Source organism: Pygocentrus nattereri, chromosome 4 (assembly GCF_015220715.1).
Source record: "Pygocentrus nattereri isolate fPygNat1 chromosome 4, fPygNat1.pri, whole genome shotgun sequence".
NCBI lineage: Eukaryota > Metazoa > Chordata > Actinopteri > Characiformes > Serrasalmidae > Pygocentrus > Pygocentrus nattereri.
Window position 1 is genome coordinate 40,764,101 of NC_051214.1, and position 17,377 is coordinate 40,781,477.

The 17,377-nt window shown below is 40.9% G+C and overlaps 1 protein-coding gene across 1 annotated transcript; it reads left to right on the forward strand.

Moving 5' to 3' along the window:
* The first annotated feature begins 1,281 nt into the window (after positions 1 to 1,281).
* si:ch211-203k16.3 (fibrinogen-like protein 1) lies at positions 1,282 to 16,843 on the forward strand. The gene is made up of 7 exons (XM_017692472.2): positions 1,282 to 1,398; positions 4,865 to 5,410; positions 12,496 to 12,730; positions 13,929 to 14,066; positions 15,226 to 15,442; positions 15,997 to 16,192; positions 16,697 to 16,843. Exons 2-7 carry the CDS (start codon positions 5,057 to 5,059, stop codon positions 16,841 to 16,843), a joined length of 1,287 nt encoding a protein of 428 aa, XP_017547961.1. The 5' UTR covers positions 1,282 to 1,398; positions 4,865 to 5,056.
* The last annotated feature ends 534 nt before the right edge of the window (positions 16,844 to 17,377 follow it).

Here is a 17,377-nt window from a genome sequence, read left to right on the forward strand (position 1 = left end):
CTGCTTTAACTGACTATATTTGAATTCCTTGCTATTTAATAGACAAAATTTTAGCTTTCTTTGCGCAAAAAGAGCAAATTAGCTTCATAAAATGATGTTTACATGTTAATATTTGACAACTTGCCAATTATTCCAGTTCCCTAAAGTTGTCATTCTCTTCCAAGTGATGTCCATTTAGAGCCTTCTGCAGTAAGCAAGGGAATAGCACGAGTGGTGACGTGGTTTATTGTTGATCCTTGGAGATTTCAGAGATGCTCTGTCATGACAGGTAAGCTTAGTTAGTCTACCCTAAGGGTCTTACTCATTTGCCTCATTTGCATGGATGATTTAGGCTTTAGAATTTTAGGTTGGTATTTTAAAACTGGACAAAAAAAGTTCTTAGTTTATGCTCATTGCATGCACAAATGTTAATTACATTTCCAAAATTTTTTACATGTTTGTTAGCTAGCACAGAAGGCTGTTCCTAAATTTAACAGGTCTTTGTCCTACATATGCTTATTACAAGCATCTAACATTAAGTATTTAGCCATGCAATCTCCATAGTCAAAAACTGCCATTAGATTGGGTCATAATGAAAAGCTTAGTCACTTTCAACATGGTTCTGTCATAGGCTGACACCTTACAGTTGTTACTGTAAAGTAGAAACAGCTCAGCTCAACTGTGAGTTTATTCTCCCTTCATTTTCAATGCTTCACAGTTTTCGCAGTCTTTTAAGAATCATCTGTGGTTCTGTTCATCTTTGTAAAATGTCTTATTATTGTGTAGCTTCTTAGCAACTCACTTGTTAGGCCTCACAGAATAGAACCACTCCGTCATTAAGCATGTCTTTCCTTGGTTGCAGTTTCTCTAGAACAAAGCATTTCACACCAGACCACTCTGAATGATGTTGCTTACATTTTAACAATTTAAGCCTGAAATTTGGCAAAATCAGTGGAATTCCCCTTAAACACATGGTCTCATTGCAATAAAGTGACAAAAGGATAATTCACAAGAATCCAGTGGCTTACACGCATTGTATACTCCATAGCTCTTGTAATATTCTTTACCAAATACATCAAATGGATGACATGCCTAATTAAATGTATTGATTTGCCGAATGTTTAATTGCTTTTGATTAATTGGTCCATAGTGTGCAGTGCATAGTTAGTTTGGGTTCATGTAATCCATTGTATGGATTGTCTCTTGTCTCTGTGCCCTAATGATGAATCCTATTACTGAGGATTACAGGGATAAGATGTCCACTGTCAGTCACACTGCTCCACATTAGAGAGAGAGAGAAAGAGAGAGAGAGAGAGAGAGAGAGAGAGAGAGGACGGATGGACGGATGGTGACAAACATGCTAGAGACCTTTCACGTTTTTCTGCTCTCATCACGAGGGAAGATGCCTCACAGTTCCAGGTAATCATTACCCATTTATTCTCTTATAAGAACACTGACAGAAAACAGTGCTGCATTGAATTCAGTTGTACACATAAGTTCCACATGAACATATAACACCAACACAATTATTGCCAAAAGTAAGTAAACTGGTAGACAAGAAAATTGTATTAAGTTTATTAATACATTCATTTTGTCTACCAGTTTACTTACTTTTGGCAATAATTGTGTTGGTGTTATATATTTTTTTAACTCATGCGGAATCATGGCCATAATCAAACACAACACATTTTTCTGTGTTCAGTTTCTTTGGTTACCTCTGTGAGATGGAAAATCAAACTGCTATGTCCTTATATGGTTTATGCATTTACTAAGTGGTTCACTTAAGTAATTCACTTTAGTGAACTGTGCTCCATTGGTTTGTCGCACTGCTGTGTCTTCGAGGGCAGATTTTGTATTACATGAGGAAAATGAAATGCCCTCCAAACAAAAGGAAGAAATCTCTAAGTGCAGGTCTCTCTAATAAAAGTGCCACCTGAAGGCATTCAGGTCCTCCTCCATCACTCTGATTCATTCTTCATTGACTGCTAATAGTATGGCAGGAAATATTAGTCAGGAAACATGAATGTGGAGGGACATTGGAACTGCTCTTTAACCTTGTTATCTTCAACACCTCCATACCCTTTGCTTTGGCTTTAGGATGCGCAGAAAGACGGCTGGGTTAGATGTGATCCTACATTATGGCGCTCTGATGTGGATATATGATGCTGTATGTAGTGGTCTAAGCTTTGTGCATGACAATTCATGTCTTGGCTAAACAAAGAGTCTTGCTAATAAATAAGCTTCCCTCTCAAGGCAAATTAGATTATTAGGTGCAACTAAGGTGTGTTTGTGCCAAGCAGGTGCTGCCAGTTTTATTTTGGTGCTTTTTGTTAGGAACTCCTCAAATATTTTTTCACCAAAAATCCCATTTGCACAATATTCTTCTTAATTTAAGTGTAGCTGGTTAAGTCAGGAGATGATTGGTGTCTCAGGTCTGCATCTATAGTCTAGCACTAGAGATATGGAGCTAATGTGACTAAGTAATGGAAGCTTATATCACCCATGTCAATTCCAAAAACTTGTGACAGTGTTCAAAATGCCAAAAAACAGAAAGTATTGATTAGTAAATTCTGTTTGATGTGTTTTAGACCATTTGAAAATGGTACACAACCATGATGTCTGACCTTATGAATTCTATTGCTCTCTTTTTTTTGTAAATATATTCCATGATGCAACATGTTACAAAAAAGGGACTGGAGCATGTTTATCGCTCATATCATATCATTGCTTAATAGACGTGTGAGGACTGAAGACACCAATTGATAGAGTTTTGAAAACAGTTTGGAATTTTTTGTTATTCAGTTATACACGTCTTCACCTAAGCAACCATCTTTGTGCATCATCTGCCACATGTTTTCAATAGAGACGGACAGGCTCGTCTTATACCCATCCTCCCTGAGCTGTTGTCATGCTAAAATAAACATGGATGTACCTGACAAAGACATTTAAAGGCAGCATATGTTGCTCCAAAATGACAACATGTGTATTCATCTCTAGTGTTAATGAAGCTCTCACAGATGTATAGTTTAGTCTCTCAGACCCTCCATGCCATTACAGACCCTGGCTTTTGTATTTTTTTCGCTGGTAGCATTCTGGATTGCCGTCTTATTCTTTGGCCCGGAAAACACAACGTCCATTATTTACATAAACATTTCCACAGTGCATTAGTCCATTTCAGACGAGCTCAAATCCAGAGAATTTGCAGCATGTGGCTCCCACTGTGCACAGTACAGTCCTAACATTGCATTTGTGGAGCAACAAACAGTGTTTATTAGCAAAGGGCCCATGCAGTGATATCCATCACAGAAGCATACCAGTTTTTAACTGCGGTGCCATCTGAGAGCTCTAAGTTCAAAGGTAATGAGTTATGGTTTTTGGCATTCAGAGATTTTTCTGGATTCCCTGCATCTTTTAACAATACCTAAAATCCTTACAAAAACTTGTTGGCAAATTGGTGAACATCAACTCATTTTCACTCACTGTGAAAGTCTTTCTTGGATTCTTGTTTTATACCCCAGCATGAGAACATCACCTCTTTTAACATGGTTTCTAAACATTTAACAACACTTTTCCCCTCTCACAACCTTTTTGGAATGTGTACAGGCATCAATTTTAGTATGAGCCTGTATTTCCCCCCCATTTCCCCCCCATCACAACTGTTTTGGAATATGTACAGGCATCAATTTTAGTACGAGCATGTATTTACAAAAAAACAATGAAGTTAAAACATATCTTGTCTTTGTATATCTCTCCTCAAGGAAGTCCAGAACTACCATCCATTAACTAATTTATCTAGTCAATCCTTCATTAAATTCATTCAGATGCTGCTGATTGAATTGAGCAGATCCATGTGATTGCTGGAATGCAATGAGAACTCAGGAACCAGATCTGTGTTCTTGTAACCAAAATAGAATTAATAATGTTTTTTAAAAATAAAACATTATTACATTTACTGTATTTTTGTTTATTTATTTTCAGATGACCTGTTTTGTTGATTTTTTTTGAGTGAAAATAAATCAACGTGTTAGAGGAACAGATTTAAATACGGCAGGTTTCCTGTAAATTTTAGTGCATTTATTTATTTGCTGACAAAAATAATAATATAAAATTTTCAATAACTTTTGCACAGGCCACATTTAATGTTTTATTTTTCCCAGTGCGTTCAATTCAGCAAACACACAGTAATTGTGTATTAAAGTGTGTAGACGTGTGTTCTCTGTAGAGGATGTGTTCACTTTTTTTTTTCAATTAGAAAATCAACAAAACGTGTCATTTGACCGGGCTGCCCAAACGTTTGCACACAACTGTACATGGTAACTACTGATCTGTTTATTCTTAACTCTCCCTGAGTAGATGAACTTTCACTGTTGCTGTGCTCTTGATCCGCCACCTCTAAGAACGAAAGTGCACGAGTCACTAAAGCACCTTAGCAGTGGATGTTGACTGGCTGACCTAAAGTCTGATCAGAGCAGGGCATTACAGGTGGCTCAGGATGTGGGTGACATTTAATTCAAGTGTCACGTTTAGGGACATCTGTATCTGTTATCTGTAGCTGGTGATTAATACCTTTCTGTGGCCGATATGTTGCCAATAACTGGTCATTTTATTTATTTTTATTTGTTTGCACTTTGACAAGCTTACACTGTAGTGACCCAACACATATGGCCACTATGGTGCCTATTGCTGCTAATATATTGTGCACCTCTAATGTTGGTGCTCCTGATTATTATGATGACCGCAGTACAAAGTAAAATAGTTGTACACTATGCAATAATTTATGTGATTATCATAAATGATCATGTGTTTTAATGAGTCCTGTATGAAAGCATTTTTGGATGCACATTTACTTAATTCCCTTTTTTTTGTTCCCTTTTTTCTGTTTTAGAGTGATGTAACCATGTGGAGCAGGCTCCATTGGGAACAGGGACAGTAGAGTTCCTGATATTGTGGAAGAGGTTTTCTCTTGATGAATTACTTTCCATCCTCACTGAGATTGGAGTTTAGAGAGAAAGTATGCTGGCCTGATCACTGCAGATCCTTCCAGAAAGGTGGGCCGGGGGTCAGCTGAGGTGGGCAAATGGAGGGTGAGACTCTCCTGCCCCTCCTGGTGGTCATACTGGGCTTGAGGTTATTTCAGGTGGCTGGAGCCAATGACGACCACTCTGAACACACTCACCAGGTCAGCACAGCGCAGTGCGGTGAGTACAGTAACCAAGTGATGGAGGATGGTATGTGCAGGCTTGTGGCCACGCTTCCCCAGCTGGATGACCAGCGCTGCCCAGACATGTTCCGCTGCACAGATGAGGTGTCCTACTGGCTTCATGAGAATGAGGAGCGTAAGCAGCAGATTCTGGCTCTGCGAGAGACTGTATCCGAGCTGCAGGAGGAACTCCGCAATCACCGTCATCGGGTCAAAGTCCTTGAGCTACAAGTCAGTATGATTGTTAATGACAATAATAATATTGGAGTTTTATTTAGCACCCATAGATGCTATACAATAAGACATTAGTAAATTATATACAAAATGTATAAATGACCCTTCAAACTACATAAACTACAATTAATATCTTATTTAATTAATAACTAAAATCAAATAAAAATATAAATAAAATTACAATGAGCTCAAAAGCCAAGAAGGCAACACATAAAAGCTAATTATGGAAGATACACAGAGGATTAAAAAGAGAATATGAATAAAAATATTCAGACAAGGTGAGGGGGTTCACTAAGTAGTTACACTGTGGTGTCCAGCCACCAGTGCTGCAGAACTGGGCCAAAGCTGTCCTGGACACTGCCCTCCACAACCAGAATTGAACACCTCTTAACAGAGCTCGTATGTAGCCTTAGTAGGGCACATGTTTAAGAGTGACAAGCTCAGCATCAGTGTTGTACTGGACATGTGCATGCATGGCAAGTTACATAGGTCATTAACTGAAAATCACATAGCTACCAACTCTATAGTCAAATTTGCTTTTGTTATTAGGATATGGCAAATTGTTAGCTTTATGAGATGACAGTGGGAATATACAGCGTGGTTCAAAAAGACTGACCCGATTTTTAAATGATTTATTTCACTTGTGAGTCATTACAGAACAATGCAGTAAATTGTAAAGGATTTAAGTGAGCATAAGGTTTATTATGTAATTTTACAAGTGCTCAATCCAGCTGTAACAGACAACATCCACACAATAGTGAAATTTATCCTATACTCGATTTGGCATGTCAGGTGTTACTGTTCTCAAGGCTCTTCCATTGCAGTTTCAGAGGTCATGCAGTGTTGTGGAACCAACAATGAATGCTCTGAGCTGTTGGAGATTCACTGTCAATTATCAAATTTTTCTTGACACATATTAACAGAATAATAAAACTGACAACCAGTAACAGCAAAGAACAATGTAAAATAAATAAAAGTTTACAAGAGTTTTGTTGTGTGCCTTATCAACATGTACTCTACATATATTCTTAATATATTCAGAATATTCTTTTAAAATATATAATTTGCTACTGAATACATTTAGGACAGTGAATTTAGTATTCAGCCATCACTACATTTTCAAAGTATTCTTCCCAACATTGTATAAATTGGATGACTTATGAAAAAAGATGTGTTTCAAACATAAGATGTTAAATGGATTCACACATTACTGCCAAAAATAAGATATTTAAAGTATTTCAATGAATTTATTTCAAGGAAAAGTTTCATTATTGTGGACTGGAACAGACAAATACGCTGTTTTCTAAGTGCTTTAGATGCATATAAGTTGTGATGGACACTTTGCCTGAGTTTAAAATGTCTTTAACCTTTATATACTTACTTGTACATTTCAAATGCACCCCAATCGTGGAATCACGCTTATGACCGTAGGTTAAAATCCTTACAGTTCAGATGAGCTACCAAAGTAGGCCCCCAATCTCAAGGCTCGCTTCACAGATTGTGGCTTGCTAATTCATGACAGGTGAGCTTCTGCACAATCTCTGAAGGAACTTGCAAGAGGAACAAAAAACAAAAAAAGATGTTCAGCAACTTTAAGGGAAGTGATTTAAAATAACCATTCATTTCCATAACAAGTGATCACACTAGCAGGAATATATTGCTTATTTAAAAGATTGTGTAGGTTCCTCTTTGCTCTAACTAGCTCAGCACTGCAGTTTTCTCTTAAAGTCTCCTTGACACTCAGTGGTAACAGGATTAGCATTGAGGCCTCGACCCCTCTCCACGTGCTTGGCTGTGTGTACATGTAAGTTCTTCACGCTGCACTTTAAGAGCTAGAGCAGGAGCTGAAATATAAAGCTCACGTCCCCATAGGGCTGAATCACCTCGCTCTTTTTTTAAAATTTTTTTTTAGAGCAAGCGGTTTACAAACCATTGCACTGCAGGTCTTCCAGGGTGATAAAATTTCAATGCTTTTGTTGTGTTTTTAAAAGTGAGTAAAATATATTAATTCATAGCACAAAAATATTTGAATATACTTATACCTACTAGATTGTTAAAAAAAAGGTTGTTACTGAAGTACCACAATAACAGCTATTGTTGTATGCAAAAATTAGTTGTGTGCAAATTCTTTTGTTTATTTTCTGAGTGAAAATAACACATCCTCAACAGAGAACTTACTTAAATGTGTTTTTTTTTCATTAAGTTAAAAAATAATAATGAAAATGTTATTACAAACATGTTTCCAAAAAAAAGGCTGGGAAAATGTAAATAAAGACAAAGTCTAATGTTGACAATAGTACAAAGACAACATAATAAATATTCATATTGAAAAATTTTGTTTTTGATAAATATGTGCCCATTTTGAATTGATGCCAGCAACATGTTCCAAAAAAGTTGGGGCAGAGCAGCAAAAGACTAGTAAAGTTCCATCCATCCATCCATCCATCCATCCATCATCTTCTGCTTCTCCGGGGTTCGGGTCGCGGGGGCAGCATCCTAAGCAATGAGGCCCAGACCTCCCTTTCCCCAGCCACTTCCACTAGCTCCCTGGGGGGGATTCCGAGGCACTCCCAGGCCAGCTGGGCGATATAGTCACACCAGTGTGTCCTGGGTCTTCCCCAGGGTCTCCTCCCAGGTGGACTTGCTTGTGACACCTCCCAAGGGAGGCGTCCAGGAGGCATCCTAACAAGATGCACCTCAACTGGCTCCTCTCGACGTGGAGAAGCAGCGGCTCTACTCCGCGTCCCTCCCGGATGACCAAACTTCTCACCCTATCTCTAAGGGAGAGTCCAGACACCCTGCATGGCTGAATGGATCGTAGCAAAGAGCCATGTACCCCGTACTCCCGAAGCACCTCCCACAGAATACCCTGGGGAACACAGTCGAATGCCATCTCCAAATCCACAAAGCACATGTGGACTGGTTGGGCAAACTCCCATGAACCCTCCAGAATCCTGGAGAAGGTAAAGAGTTGGTCCAGTGTTCCACGACCAGGGCGGAACCCGCACTGCTCCTCCTGAATCCGAGGTTCGACTGTAAGCCGGACTCTCTTCTCCAGTACCCCTGCATAGACCTTACCAGAGAGGCTGAGGAGTGTGATTCCCCTGTAGTTGGAACACACCCTCCGCTCCCCCCTTTTTAAAAAGAGGCACCACCACCCCAGTCTGCCAATCCAGTGGCACCGCCCCCGATGTCCACGCAATGTTGAAAAGGCGTGTCAGCTGAGAGAGCCCCACAACATCCAAAGCCTTGAGGAACTCGGGACGGATCTCATCCACCCCTGGAGCCCTGCCGCCAAGGAGCTTTTTAACTACCTTAGCGACATCGGCCTCAGTAATGGACAAGCCTATTCCCGTGTCCCCAGACTCTGCCTCCTCACTGGAGAACGTGTTGGTGGGATTGAGAAGGTACTCAAAGTATTCCTTCCACTGCCCAATGACGTCTTCAGTCGAAGTCAGCAGCACACCATCTCCACTATATACAGTACTAGTGGCACACTGCTTTCCCCTTCTGAGTCGCCTGACGGTTTACCAGAATCTTTTCGGAGCCGACTTAAAGTCACTTTCCAAGGCCTCACCAAACTTTTCCCACACCCGGGTTTTTGCCTTGGCAATGCCCAAAGCTGCAGATCGCTTGGCCTGTCGATACCTGCCAGCTGCCTCTGGTGTCCTACAGGCCAACCATGCCCGGTAGGACTCCTTCTTCAGCTTGACGGCATCTCTCACCTGGGGTGTCCACCAACGGGTTCGAGGATTACCGCCCCGACAGGCACCAACTACCTTGAGACCACAGCTACAGTCAGCCGCTTCAACAATGGAGGAGCGGAACATGGCCCATTCTGAGTCAATGTCCCCCACCTCCCCCGATATCTGGTCAAAGTTCTGACGGAGGTGTAAGTTGAAGATTAATGTGACAGGTTCTTCTGCCAGACGTTCCCAGCAAACCCTCACTATACGTTTGGGTTTGCCTGGTCTGACCAGCATTTTCCCCTACCACCTGATCCAACTCACCACCAGGTGATGATCAGTTAACAGCTCAGCTCCTCTCTTTACCCGAGTGTCCAAAACACATGGCCGCAAGTCCGATGATATGACTACAAAGTCAATCATTGAACTGCGGCCTAGGGTGTCCTGGTGCCATGTGCACTTATGGACATCCTTGTGTTCAAACATGGTGTTTGTTATGGACAAACTGTGGTTTGCACAGACGTCCAAAAACTGAACACCACTCAGGTTCAGATCAGAGAGGCCATTCCTCCCAATCACACCCCTCCAGGTCTTACTGTCGTTGCCCACGTGAAGTCCCCCAGTAGGACAATCGAGTCTCCAGGAGGAGCACTTTTAAGCACCACTCCCAAGGACTCTAAGAAGGCTGGGTACTCTGAACTGCTGTTCGGTGCATAAGCACAGACAACAGTCAGAACCCGTTCCCCAACCCGAAGGCGTAGGGAAGCTACCCTCTCGTCCACCGGGGAAAACCCCAACATACAGGCGCCGAGTCGAGGGGCTATGAGAAAGCCCACACCTGCCCGTCGCCTCTCACCATGGGCAACTCCAGAAAAGAATAAAGTCCAGCCCCTCTCAAGGATATTGGACCCAGAGCCCAAGCTGTGTGTGGAGGTAAGCCCGACTATATCTAGCTGGTATCTCTCAACCTTGCGCACCAACTCAGGTTCCTTCCCCGCCAGTGAGGTAATGTTCCAAGTTCCAAAAGCCAGTTTCAGCAACCGAGGATCAGAACGCCAAGGCCCACGCCTTCGAACACTGCCCAATCCACAATGCACCGAACCCCTACTACTGCCCCTCCCATCGGTGGTGGGTCGATGGGAGGGGGGACTCATGTAGCTCCTTCGGGCTGGGCGCAGCCGGGCACCATGAGTGAATGCCCGGCCACCAGATGCTCGCTGGCGAGCCCCTCCCCCAGGCCTGGCTCTGGGGTGGGGCCCGGGTAACCCTGATCCGGGCAGGGTACACAAATCCTGCTTTCTTGTTTTCATAGGGGTGATTATGGATCACACTTTGTCTGGCCTGTCACCTAGGACCAGTTTGCCATGGGAGATGTGATTGGATAGTGTAGTGGTTAACACCTCTGCCTTCTACGCTGTAGACTGGGGTTCAATCCCCACCTGGGTAAACACCCTACACTATACCAATAAGAGTCCTTGGGCAAGACTCCTAACACTGCCTTCACCTTCCTGTGTAAAAATTATCAAATTGTAAGTCGCTCTGGATAAGAGTGTCAGCCAAATGTAAATGGGAGACCCTACCAGGAGCTTTTGCTCCAGACAACATAGCTCCTAGGATCATTCAAGCACACAAACCTCTCCACCACGATAAGGTGGTAATCCATGGAGAGGACTTATAAAGTTGTGTAATTAAAAAAAAACACTTGGCAAAATATCTCACAACTAATTAACTGGCAACAGGGCATCATGTTATTGTGCATCCTAGAGAGGCTTATTCTTTCAGAAGTAAAGATGGGGAGCAGTTCATCACTCCGTGAAACACTGTGCAGGCAAATAGTGCAACAATTCAAGAATAATGTTTCTCAGTATAAAATAGCAAATAACTGAGGGATTTCATCATCTATGGTATATAATATTAAAAGAGAATCTAGAGGAATCTCTGTATGTTAGGGATAAGGTTGAAAACCATATTTCCTGGACCGTCCAGCTTGTTATCAGCACATAGTCCAAAGGTCAGCATCTGTAATGGTATCGGGGATCATTAGTGAACATGGCATGGATGACTTGTAAATCTGTGCAACATTAATGCTGAATGTTGTTTTGGAGCAACATATGCTGCCATCCAAGTGACATCTTTTTCAGGGAAGGCTTTGATTTTTTTAGCAAGGCAAGGTCAAACCACATTCTGCAAGTATTACAACAGCATTGCTCCATATTAAAGGAGTCCATGTGCTAAACTGACCTGGCTGCAATCCAGACACACTGAAAACATTTGGTGTATTATGAAAACAAAAATACAATAAAGCACACCCCAAACTGTTGAGGAGTTCTATATCAATCAAGAATGGGAAAGCTTTTCACTCCACTCCAGCTTTTCACTCTTCCAAATGTTTACGGAGTGTTGTTAAAAGAAGAGATGATGAAACATAGAAGTAAACAAACCCTTCTTGCAACTTTTTTGAAACATGCTGCTGGTAGTAAACTCAAAATAGGCATGCATTTACAAAAAAAGTTTTAAAGTTTGATACATTGTCTTTGTACTACTTTTAACTTAAACATAGGGTTTAAATGATTTGCACATCATTGCTTTCTGTTTTTATTTACATTTTGCATTTTGCAGTGTTTCAACTATTTTGGAAAGGGGTTATAAATATTAACAGTTATTTTGGGAGATGTTTATTTTAATGATAATTCCTATTGGAAAGATAAACACTAAATGAGAGAAAATAATCAGCTTGATTTCCCTGTTAATGAACATTAATAAATGACTTAGCTTAAAAGAAAGAACTGCTACCTGAATGCTTCCTGAGCTCTTATTCCCTTAGTGCAAAGTTTTTGCCCAGCATTTTAAAGACATTCTGTTTCATTACTTTAAGAATGTGCAAAAGTGCTCTCTATAGAGGATATTCTTACTTATTTAGACTTGGAAAATCAACAAAACATGTCATTTGACCTGGGGTGCACAATTCTGGACCGTATAAGTATTTTGTTTACTTACAAAATATCATTGAATTGTGGTGTTCCAATCACTTCCATGGCCACACGTGTATAATATCAAGCACCTGGGCATTATTAATTGACAAGTGAATATAAACTTTTAAATGGTGGTATATGTGTGTCATTGTCAGCTTAACCATCTACAAAGTTCTCAAGGAAGCAGAGTATTTGCAGTTACCACTCAATACCTAGTTCAATCCATCATTAAATTACATCTGGATTGCTGATGGAATTTAACAAATTCATGCAATGACGTGCAGCAAGAAGTCAGGAGCCCAACCTGAGTTCTTCTAACTGCATTGCTCTAAGATATTAATCTTTATTGACTACCCAGATCAATAGTTTTCTTGGCTGTATAAAACTTTTACACAGTACTGTAGGTGTACTGTTCCTTCTGCAGAGTGAAGAGAAATCTCGTCTGAACTCAACCCTGGAGCAGCGCTTCCATGAGCTAGAGGAGCATTATGCAGAGGCCACCACACTACTCCACATTCAAGGTTCACTAGTCTATGACCTTCAGGCTCAGATCCAGAACCTGTCCATGCTGGTGGAGAAGGTCCGCCGCAACCCTGGTTGCATGATCAACATTGTACGCACAAGCCCCCTGCTAAGTGCCCAGCAGGCCCTGCACCCAGGTAGGCTGAGTCAAGCTTCTTTAAGCTTTATCTTCCCTCACTGGGCAATTCACAGCTGAATAACAACACCAGTTAGGATCAGGAGAATTGCAGCAATTGATAAGGCCCTGCCAAGACAATAAGCTAAGATGCCATACATTTTTGTGATGTAAATCCAGAAAGCAAGATAAAACGTCTTAACATTTTTCCATCTTTCATCAGATAGAAATTTAAGAGAAAAAGACATAGATGATAAAAAAAGAAACTTATGATATACTGGCCGCATTCGTATGCAAACAATCATATTATAGGGCTCTTCATCTTAGTTGGGGTTCTAGTTGAGGTAGAAGGGATCATGACTGTCCCCAATACCGATCTATTTAGGTGCAAAACCTTTTGGCTTCTGTCAGAAAGCTTAAGGTGAAAAGAAATCCAACTGGCAGTTTGAAGGAGCTTGAACATTTTTGAAAGGAAGAGTAGGATAAAATTGCAATGGATATAAAAGGCTTATAAAAATCAGTGCATCCATATTTCATAGTTGTTCCAACAATTTAAATTATGCAAATAACTGTCCAAAATTCAGCTATTACAAAAGAACAGAAATTACAGTTCTTCCTATTGATAAAATAGAGTAAGGATTAGAGTAAGGACTCAGTCAGGAGACCACATTAGGCCTGTAAAAGGGTACTGGTGCAAATCCCATTTGGCTTAGTAACAAGCTGCACGTTCTCATGCTCTTGACCTTTGTTTCCTCACTGCCTTCAGACAAGAAAAGCCAGTTAATACCAGTGTTGCTTTGACACAGCATTTATGTCTCAAATCCCCTTTTGTCCAAGCTTGCTGGAAATTCAAAATAAAGTTTAACTAAAGTTTAATAATAAATTGACAGTTTGGAAAAAATGTGCCTGCAAGTTTCATCCCATACAAGCAAAATCACACCTCATTCTACTTGTTTACACTGGCCGATTTGCAGAGATGACTGGACACAGTAAATTGAGGTCAGGATTTAGGCATGCTGTTTGCATGACTCCTATTGTTGGGGTATTAGCTTCCACTCCTTTTTTTAGCTACAACGGCCTTGTAGCTACAGTGCTACAGAAAGTTCAGACACTAAAGATGTTTAGGCTGATTGACTGCATTTGCATTTAAAACATTTTTTTTTATTAAACTACTTTAAGTAAAAATGAATATTATTAAAATGTGTGTTGTTCTTCACCAGAAGTGCAGCATGTCCGAAACTGTCCCATAGACTGTGCTTCCATCTACTACAACGGTGTGCGGCACTCTGGGATCTACACTGTAGTGCCATCATTAGGGGCCATGCCTGTGGAGGTCTACTGTGACATGGACACTGATGGTAATATTTTTTACAGCGTTTACTGACTGAGTGAACTTACACCGATCAGGCATAACATTGTGACCACCTCCTTGTTTCTACACTCATTGTCCATTCTATCAGCTCCACTTACTCTATAGGTGCACTTTATAGTTCTACAATTACAGACTGTAGTCCACCTGTTTCTCTGCATACTTTGATAGTCCTCTTTTGCCCTGTTCTTCATTGGTCAGGACCCCCATGGACCCTCACAGAGCAAGTACTGTTTGGGTGGTGGATCATTCTCAGCACTGCAGTAACACTGATGTGGTGGTGCTGGTGTGTTAGTATGTGTTGCACTGGTCTGAGTGGATCAAGCACAGCAGTGCTGCTGGAGTTTTTAAACACTGTGTCCACTCACTGTCCACTCTATTAGACTCTCCTACCTTGCCAGTCCACCATGTACATGTAAAGTCAGAGATGATAGCTTATCTGCTGCTGCACAGTTTGTGTTGGTCATTGTCTAGTCCTTCATCAGTGGTCACAGGACACTGCCCACAGGACTTTTTTTTTGATTGGTGGACTATTCTCAGTCCAGCAGTGACACTGAGGTCTTTAAAAACTCCAGCAGCACTGCTGTGTCTGATCCACCACCCAAATAGTACCTGCTCTGTGAGGGTCCATGGGGGTCCTGACCACTGCAGAACAGGGTAAAAGGAGGCTAAAAAAGTATGCAGAGAAACAGATGGACTAACTGTAGAACTACAAAGTGTACCTGCATAATAAGTGGAGCTGATCAAACGGACAGTGAGCGTAGAAACAAGGACATAATGTTATGCCTGCTCAGTGTATGGTACCTTATAATATATTCATTAAAGCTAGAAGGCCTGTAGAATTTCCTTACCTTTTTCTGAAAACGTCTTTGTTTACATGGAGTTAATTAGCAGAGGCTCTTATCTAGAGCGACTTTGACTCCTCATTGGTATTGCAGCAACTCCATGCTTAAGAGAGTAAATCCATTACAATTAATCCTTTTTAAGTTAACAATGCGATGAAATGCTGACGTACATAAAATAGAGGGGTCAAATTATTGATTACTGTTAAACAAGCTGATGTCTAAGAGGCCTCTGTCTAGGCAATAAAATGTATCTAATCAGATTTGTAACCTGTACTGAATATAAGTGTGATGTGGTTCTCCCAGGTGGTGGTTGGACAGTGATCCAGCGTCGACAGGATGGCTCAGTGAACTTTGATCGTGGCTGGAAAGAGTACAAAGATGGCTTTGGGGACCTGCACACTGAGTACTGGCTGGGAAATGAGCACATTCATGACCTGTCGAGTCAGGGAGACTACGCACTACGTATAGACCTGGAGGACTGGAGCGGCAAACACAAATACGCTCTTTACCAGAGCTTCAGGTGACTCTAGCCATCTCCTTTGTCCGCAAAGACATTTGGTGTCTGACGTTTTCTTCTTTAGTTTTGCACTAGAGCTTTGCAGTTAATGCAGCTAATAGGTAAGAAAGAAAAGCTTATACCCCACCAGTTAGGACCGTGCAAGCTGTATGCCTGAATCATCACACACTTGCCACATTTAGCTGTTAAGTAATATAAATTTGCTAATGTGGTTTCTGGCCATCTAGAAATATATTATCATGGTGACAATACATACTCTTTGTCCAGGGCACGCCCTCTTCTTGGGACCTAATAAATGCATCTGGTCAGGTTTTCTAGATTGCCAAAAATGTCTGGGATTTAGCTTTGATTTCACACTGACATTTGTTTTTTACAGTCTCACCCTCCAGCTTTGAGCATCCTTTTTTTTCTGAAAAACAAAATATGTTCATCATAATATATTACTTTGTTTGAACATGGTGTGCTCCTGATCATTAAACTAGATCTTTAACTGTTCCAGTGATAAAAACATCTGTGTGCATCAGCACCATGTAAACACTCTATATGCATGTTGGCAGTGTTGAGGATGAGGCGACCCAGTACAGGCTTCATGTCTCTGGCTTCAGTGGAACAGTGGAGGATTCTTTTAGCTGGTACCATGACAAGCAGAGCTTCAGCACCCCAGACACGGGCAACATCTGTGCAGAAATCTCTCATGCTGGTTGGTGGTACAATCAGTGCTTCTATGCCAACTTAAATGGCATCTACCACAAGGTACTTGTCCTTTTTTTTTTTTTTTAAACATCAGCTGTTTAAGGGACACAGGATATTCTGTTGCACATAACTCCATTCATCAGCTTTATTGTTTTTACAAAATTCATGATTTTTTAAAAAAATCACTTTTATGTTTTTGTCCGTTTGTATTCTCTCACTGCAGGCTGAGGCATGTTTACAAGATGTAAGTCAGGGGTCACCAGTTTTATCCACAGAAGGCCAGTGTAGCTGCATGTTTTCACACCAACTAAAGAGGAGCACACCTCCTATAACCAACCACTTGTTTGAAGACTGAGACCAACTAATTATACCAGTAGAGTCTGTTGTGCTTTCGCATGATTGTAATAAAACCTGCAGCCAAGCTGACCCTTTGTGGATAAGATTGGTGATTCCTGCTTTGTTATTGTATGTTCACAAAGAAAATATGCTTATTTATTGAAAACAAAACAGTGGACAATTAAGACATCACTAAGAATCTAAAAGTGCGGTTATTCTGATCTGCAGGGTGGACGCTACTCTCCGAAAGGGAAAAGCGCTCTCGGGCCCAATGGGATTGTGTGGTTCACCTGGAAAGATTCAGACTATTATTCCCTGCGCAAAGTGAGCATGATGATCCGCCCTCGAACATTCCGGCCACACTTGTCTCCCTGAGCAAGAGTCATTAACCAGCCATTCAGAAGCCTCAGAGCCAGAAGATGACTGGAGGAACAGAAGATGTGACAATACTTTCTGCTAAGTGGACTTCTGCAGGGTTAATATGATATATTGACACTCAAGAGACTGTTTTTATTTTAGGTTGAAAATAAAGACTGGGAAATCAATTGACTAGTAAAATGTTGCCAGACTTGTATTAAGTTCCATGTCTATATTCTATATTTGCTTTTTTCTTTTTAGTATTTTTGGTTTAGCGTCTTTGAAATATATAGGAAATCAGTGATAAGAATTTCTGTGCATTTGTTCTTTACTTAAAAAGAAAAGCTAATAACTAGTATAGACACATGAACCATAAGAAAATTCCTCCTCTGCTGGCTTAAACATTCACCATATAAAAACAACACGCTGCTTCATCCCCCCTCATTCACATTCTCCAGAAAGCACTCACAGCTGCCCGGGAGAACAGATTTGCGCCAAAAAAAAAAAAAAAAAAAAAAAAAAACACCACCCAAAGAAAAAGAACAAAATAAT

Excerpts from the sequence above, each read along its gene's own strand:
- si:ch211-203k16.3 (XM_017692472.2), top strand. The coding sequence starts at position 5,057 with ATGGAGGGTGAGACTCTCCTGCCCCTCCTGGTGGTCATACTGGGCTTG. Across the intron at positions 12,731-13,928 it reads CCAGCAGGCCCTGCACCCAG|AAGTGCAGCATGTCCGAAAC; the intron begins GTAGGCTGAGTC and ends GTTCTTCACCAG. Across the intron at positions 15,443-15,996 it reads GCTCTTTACCAGAGCTTCAG|TGTTGAGGATGAGGCGACCC; the intron begins GTGACTCTAGCC and ends GCATGTTGGCAG.